Source organism: Myotis davidii, unplaced genomic scaffold (assembly GCF_000327345.1).
Source record: "Myotis davidii unplaced genomic scaffold, ASM32734v1 scaffold46, whole genome shotgun sequence".
NCBI classification, from domain to species: Eukaryota; Metazoa; Chordata; class Mammalia; order Chiroptera; family Vespertilionidae; genus Myotis; species Myotis davidii.
Genome location: NW_006383006.1, coordinates 3,853,037 through 3,859,827, shown reverse-complemented (window position 1 = coordinate 3,859,827; position 6,791 = coordinate 3,853,037). Strand labels below are relative to the sequence as shown.

General features: G+C 43.3%; 1 protein-coding gene across 1 annotated transcript in view; it reads right to left on the bottom strand.

Annotated features, from left to right (window-relative positions):
• Positions 1-6,791, bottom strand: part of VPS39 (VPS39 HOPS complex subunit) — a 39,414-nt gene that overhangs the window by 7,854 nt on the left and 24,769 nt on the right. Inside the window, exons 13-18 of the mRNA XM_015557525.1 lie at positions 4,274-4,416; positions 2,227-2,370; positions 1,628-1,769; positions 1,448-1,534; positions 1,072-1,145; positions 650-748 (exon numbers count right to left, since the gene is read on the bottom strand). Of these exons, the coding sequence (XP_015413011.1) occupies positions 650-748; positions 1,072-1,145; positions 1,448-1,534; positions 1,628-1,769; positions 2,227-2,370; positions 4,274-4,416 (689 nt within the window). The remainder of the gene's footprint in view (positions 1-649; positions 749-1,071; positions 1,146-1,447; positions 1,535-1,627; positions 1,770-2,226; positions 2,371-4,273; positions 4,417-6,791) is intronic.

The following is a 6,791-nucleotide window of genomic DNA, read 5'->3' as shown; positions in this document are numbered from 1 at the left end:
GCTTCTTCCTGCTTTCCCTTTCGCCTCCCTGCATTGTGCCTACATATGCAAATTAACAGCCATCTTGTTGGCAGTTAACTGCCAATCTTAGTTGGCAGTTAATTGCCAATCTTAGTTGGCAGTTAATTTGCATATAGCCCTGATTAGCCAATGAAAAGGGTAGCGTTGTACGCCAATTACCATTTTTCTCTTTTATTAGTGTAGATGCTTGACCCAGGTTTAGAAAATATCGATGAAAAGTGACCCTTCCATCTTTGCCCACTGCACTCTCTCTGCAGAGCATGCTGAAATAACCCTCTCCTGTGCCTTTCTAACTAGTCCCCACGTGACACAAACTGCAATCAGAATCATCTACAGTGGTTCTCAACCTTCCTAATGCCACAACCCTTTAATACAGTTCCTCATGTTGTGGTGACCCCCAATTTCATTGTTACAAATTGAACATAATTAAAGCATAGTGATTAATCACAAAAACAATATATAATTATATATGTGTTTTCCGATGGTCTTAGGCGACCCCTGTGAAAGGGTCGTTGGACCCCCAAAGGGGTCGCGACCCACAGGTTGAGAACCGCTGGTCTAAGAGCTGACCCATGAGGCCTGGTTCCTGGGTTTGAAGCTTTTTAGTTCAGACCAAACAATATCTTACCAGATAAGGAATAGCCAGGCCCTTAAAGTTCTCTACCAGGAAGCCGAGCACTCGGTCCCGGGGCAGGGACTCCACCTCCGGGAGGTCTTCGGTGAATATCTGTCAAAACATCCCGAGTTCCAGCAGCAGAACTGCCTGACCGCATGCTGCCAAATGTGTGGCTCCCAGGACAGACGTCTAGGGTGGGGGCAGTAATGTGCACGCTTCTGTCGCAGTTACTGCGTGACAGCCCGGGCAGGTCTCCTGATGCCTGTGTAAAGCTCTTCCCGCTACCCCACACTGTCACCTCACGTTTCCCAGTCCACTCTTCTGAACGTAAGAGAAACTGCAGGAATCCTTCCGCCTCCGCCGTCCACCCATCTCCAGAGCAGAGTCAGGACCGACTGTGGTGCAAGGTGAATCCAAAGACCCCGCATACCTACCTTCAGGCCATCCTCTGGGAAGTCTCTCAGCACCCATACCGAGTAGGAAAAAATCAAATGCAGGTTTTCTGTGCCTGGAGGAAAAGTAAGACTTGTCTGCAGGTGACGCTTATCCTGCCCACAGGACTGGGAAGGCAGGTGCCCAGGTTGCCCAGGATTTATTTTCTAGAGCAAAGAGCTCTGTCCAAGCACCAGTGGCTCAGGGCTGCTTGCTGGGCTGGCTACATTCCAAAGAGCTGCCCTGGGTCCATCACAGGGGACTTTTCCCCCAGCTGGCGGAGCAAGGAGGGAGGGGACGGACCAGCTGGAATCAGAGACGGAGGGGGTCAGGTCTGTCTGAACACTTTCCGACTCCCGTTTCAAAAGCTGGACTTACCCAGATGTTGCAGATACTGCACCGTCCTCTCGTGGCCTTTCAGCGGCGAGTTTGCTTTCTTGGACTGGTCCACCAGCACCTGCAGGGCTGGCCACGAAGCCCAAGAACAAGGTCACGGGCCTCCTCCAAGGCTCCTCCCACAGACGCATCGCACCGGCTGGCCCTCCCCGCCTCGGTCACCTTTCTCGTGGAGCCCCTTCTTCTCATACAGGATGATGAGCTCACTGTACTTGTGCGCCTTCTTCAGCACGTGCTCGCTCTCTTCGATGTGGCAGTGATTGTTCTCCAGGCGCAGCAGGGGGGCCACCAGGGCCACGTTGGTCTGCAGAGAGGCAGGACTTCAGCCCAAGTGCTTCCTGGAGACCCGCCCTTCCCGGCCAAGGCCTGCTTCAGGCACGAAGGCCAGGGATTTAACAAAAGCAGAGACAGCAAACAACCCTTTTTCAGGACTATAGGGAGTGGCTTTTATAGCACTATGATCTTTCACGTGTTTTCATGGTTTTGGGGGGCAGGGAGGAAGGAGATATTTCCTTGGAGGGAACACTGTTCACACCACACCACTAACCCCAATCTTACCAGAGAAGGCCAGCCCACTGTAAGACTCTGGTCAATCTTGACTTAAACCCTTAATTTCAAGAAGCTCACAGGCATCAAGGCAAAGACTAGGCGGTTCCCATCATCGCAGACTTCGCTCTTGCTGACAGCAGGCGCCCCAGGGTGGCCCTTTTCCAGTTTCGGCAGGCTGGGGGTTGTGGGTACCGCCTGCTCTAGGGACTCACATGGAGGTAGCACTTGAGCAGGGTGGTGTCGATGATCTGCAGCAGCTTCTTCTTGGATTTGATGGTGGGAGTGCCTTCCATGAGCGGGGAAGTGCTAGACTGGTGATCAGAGTCATTCAGCTTCTTTACCAACTGGCTCCGTTTCTGCAAAGGCCAAAAATGTGGGATCAAGGCCAGGACTAATCTTCCTTTATCACTTGATCTACTGGGTAATTCCCAATACCTCCAAATCAGCTCAGACCTGTCCACACCCTGATCTCACATTGGCATGCGATATTTTGGAAGTTTAAATATTTAATGGTTCTTGGAAACTTAAGTATATTTATGATGTATTGCTCAATTGTACATTAATAGTAGTTACAAATGAACTCAGATGACATTTTTAAAAAACACAGTTATTTGGTTGCAGGAAATTTTTAAAAATTAAAATGACACTTTTGTTACAGAGACATGACAGAGGGCTCAATGAAAGATCTTCAAGCACAAAATGCATATAGTATATCAGGATCAAATTCTAGGGAGAAAGTGGAATAAAAATTAAAGTTCAAGGAGTAAAAGAAACAATGTTAAATTTCTTTTTTTTTTCTTTTTCTTTGAGAAAAACCTTTCTAAAAATAATTGAAATCCACAGAGCATTTTTAATGTGTCAAACACAATGCTAAGGCTTTCCTTAACACAGATTTTCCTCATTTATTCCTCAACAGACTCCCTGTGATAACACACAATTTCTATCAGGGATCAAAACAGATGACTGCCAGCCCTGGCCAGTTGCTCAGTGATTAGAGCGTCAGCCCTCGGACCGAAGGGTGGCAGGTGTGACACCTGGTCAAAGGCACATGCCTCAATCGTGGCCTGGGTCCCATGCGGGAGGCAACCAATTGATGTGTCTCTCTCACATCAATGTTTCTCTCTTTCTCTTCCCCGCTTCTCCCTCCTACTCTCTCTAAAAATATCAATGGGAAAAATATGCTCAGGTGAGGATTGACAAGCAAACAAAAAACCTCAGATGACTGCCAAACTGCCACAGATAATAACTATTTATTGAGTGTTTACTACACACCAGCCCTGTCAAGCACTTCATGTATTATTCTACCTTAGAGCTAAAAGAAATACAGGCATTACCATCCCCAGTTTACAAATGAAGAACCCACAGTACAGACGTTGATACCTCAGAAGCGGCAGAGGCAGGTTTCAAATTAGGGTCTCATCCCAAAGCCCATGTTCTTTTATTATTATTTTTTAAGTCAATGTTATCGAGGCACAAGTTACATGTAGTAAAATGTACCCCTTCTAAGTGCACTACTAGGTGCATGGAACCACCGCCCCAATCGAGGAACAGGTTTCTATCACTCCAAAAAGTTCCCTTTCCAAACAGTCCCACCCACCCTCTCCCCACTGATCAATCTCTATCACTATAGATTTCTTTTACCACCTCCAGAACTTTATATAATGGAATCACCCAGTTTGTATTGTATTGGCAATGCCCATCGTCTTATATGCTCTACCATCTCTCCGCCATCACACTATTGTCAGTTGACTTCACACATTCCTAACATCAGTGGGGAAGGCCGGGGAAAACTGTGTGCCTAGGGCAGTGATGGCGAACCTTTTGAGCTCGGCGTGTCAGCATTTTGAAAAACCCTAACTTAACTCTGGTTACAGGTGATCTGTATTTCTGCTTTATACTTTACTGTGTTTTCCAAGTTTTCTGCTTAACGCAGGTATTTTTACAAAATTATGTATGCTAAAAAAAGTTTGTTTTTAAAAATTTACTATTTTCTGTCAACTAAAATGTACTCTTTTCCGTCCCTGAACAGCTTAGTTGGTTGTGAATTTACTAGGGATCAAGTGTGTTTCCTGGTGTCAGGATTTGGCAAAAGGCAGCTCAATGGTACCGGCAAGCAGGGAGAAGCAGAAAGACACTCGCCTGCCCAGGCTTCCACTGTGTTCATTGATGGAATGTCTGTGGTATTACAAAAAGCCCTGCCGTAAAGAAGCAGGTATTGGAACTCCCGAGTCCCTCTTCCATACACCTCTCTCTATCTACCTGTGTCAGGTAGTCAATCAGAGCTAAGTGAGCCTTCTCCAATTCAGCCCCGGAGAGCACAGGCAGGGGGTTAGGATACTGCAGCTGCTTCCTGTAGTCTGTGGGCAGCAGGTCCGGGTACAGGCCCATCACATGGGTAGGATCTAGAATGGACGGTAAACGTGAGTCCCCAGAAAGAAGCACAGCAATTTAAGGATAAAATAAAACAAGTTCCTGACTTTTTTTTTTAAAAGAATAACTAAGTTCATAAAGACTCAGTTCAAGTGAGTTATACACTTATAATTTGAGCACTATTTATACACATGTCACTAAAACATTACAAAAATGGCATGACTATATTCCAAGACACAGACACACATATATATGCAGAAATAAAAATGAGAACTTACTAACTCTCTAAAAGCAAAGAAGAAAAAAAACTTCTAAGGAAAAACTGCTAAGACACTGAAGTTGAAAAGATAAAAAAACTGGAAAAAAAAATGTCAAAAAGGAATATTATTAAAACAAAATGACCAGGTAACAGACTACGGTATAAATTTGCAGCTTATATGGCAAAAGGCTAATAGGTTGATTTCATAAAGCAAATGCACACAAATTGGTTAAAAAAAAAACCCATAAGATTTCATTTGATAACAGGGCAAAAGACATAACAACTGACAAAAGAAAAATACAAATTATTTTTCTTTGTGAGAAAATGTTCTGCTACATAAAAAACCAAAGTGCTGTTACCCATTAAAAATGTCAGGGGAATCCTATATTATTTTATATTGTTTTCAGGTATTTAAGTAATTTATGAAGTGATCCCCACATGACACCATACATAATTGTTACAAATACTGTTGACTGTATGTATCCCTATGCTCTACTTCACGTGCCCGTGACTATTCTGTAACTACCAATTTGTACTTCTTAATCCCTTCACCTTATTCATTCCATTCCCCAAGGGGACTTCTCTCTGGCAGCCTGATCAGCCTGTTCTCAGTATCTATGAATCTCTGTATTTACTGTTTGTTTTGTTCTTTAGATTTCACATGTTAATGAAATCACATGGTATGAGACTAAAATTTAAGCAGCCTCATAAAAATTTGTAAAAAGCTAATTTTGTGAGTTGATGGATTTGTTATTAATTTGGTTATGCAAGTATTTAAATATATTATGATTTTATTTGTCAATTATACTTCCATAAAGCTGAAACCAATAAAAATAAAATATTATAAAACAATAACAAATATCAGGTGGCATTTTCATATCCATTTAATTAGTAATAAGAGTATTTTTATTATTTTTTTAAAATATATTTTTATTGATTTCAGAGAGGAAGGGAGAGGGAGAAAGATAGAAACATCAATAATGAGAGAGAAATCACTGATTGGCTGCCTCCTGCACGCCCCCTACTGGGGATCGAGCCTGCAACCCTGGGCATGTGCCCTGGACTGGAATCGAACCTGGGACTCTTTGGTCTGCAGGCCGACGTTCTATCCACTGAGCCAAACCACCTAGGGCAATAGAGTATTTTTATATATACTATCCAGTGTTTGCAACATTGTGCAACAATCACCCTTGCACTGCTAAGGCAAAAAATATTGCTACCTCAAAAAGGGAAAAAGCATTCACACCTCCAATCCTATTTCTAGAAGTTAATCCTAAAAAAAAAAAAACCAATGGAAAAGATGGTGGGGGGAGGGGGAGAAGCAACATCTGTATGGATAGGTAGCATTACTTGTAACAATGCAATTTTAGAAACAATGAAGAATTCCTTCAACAGCAAAATGATGTATTTTTCATTCAAATGTAGAGTATTATGCAGTCATTACAAATTATAAAAGGCACCTAGCAACATGGAAAAACAATAATTTTTAAGTAACAAAAGCTATGAAAGTATATTATAACTACGTTGGAACATACACATGAAAAGCCTGGATGAGGAAGAGACAAATGATCTCTGCGAATGCTGAGATATTCACTACTGGACAGAAGGACCAGCCCTTAGACAAGGTTAGTCACCGGACGACCTGCCCGAGAGGTCCAGTCAATGGCCAGCTGCCCCTACACAGCACTGCCACCAGCACGTCCTCCTGACACTGGAAAGGATCCACTGTGCCTTATCTTTCCTACTAGGTTCATCTTTGAAAGCAGAATTCCATCTGCTTGGGCCCGCTCAGTACATATTTGTGGAATGAATAAATTCAAAGGTTGTACCTTTATTGGGAATGAATTTAAACCTTTGGGACTGGGGTTCAAGTATTGTTGGTTTATGGAAAAAGAATCAAATTACTACAAAAATTCTATCTTATTCTGGTGTCTTTTTAAAGAGCTGGTGGATAAATGTCCCAACTGAGTTCATTCAAAGGAAGGACAGTAGATATTTATGGATTTCAGGTTGCCCAGCTCCCATATCCCTTCTTAACAGCAACTTATTTCCTTTTGGCAACTCCCTCTTCCACGCCAGGTGTAGTCTTGGTAACAGAATAGTTCTGGGCACCTTCCTTTGCCTTCAGAAGCAGAGAGTGACCACAAA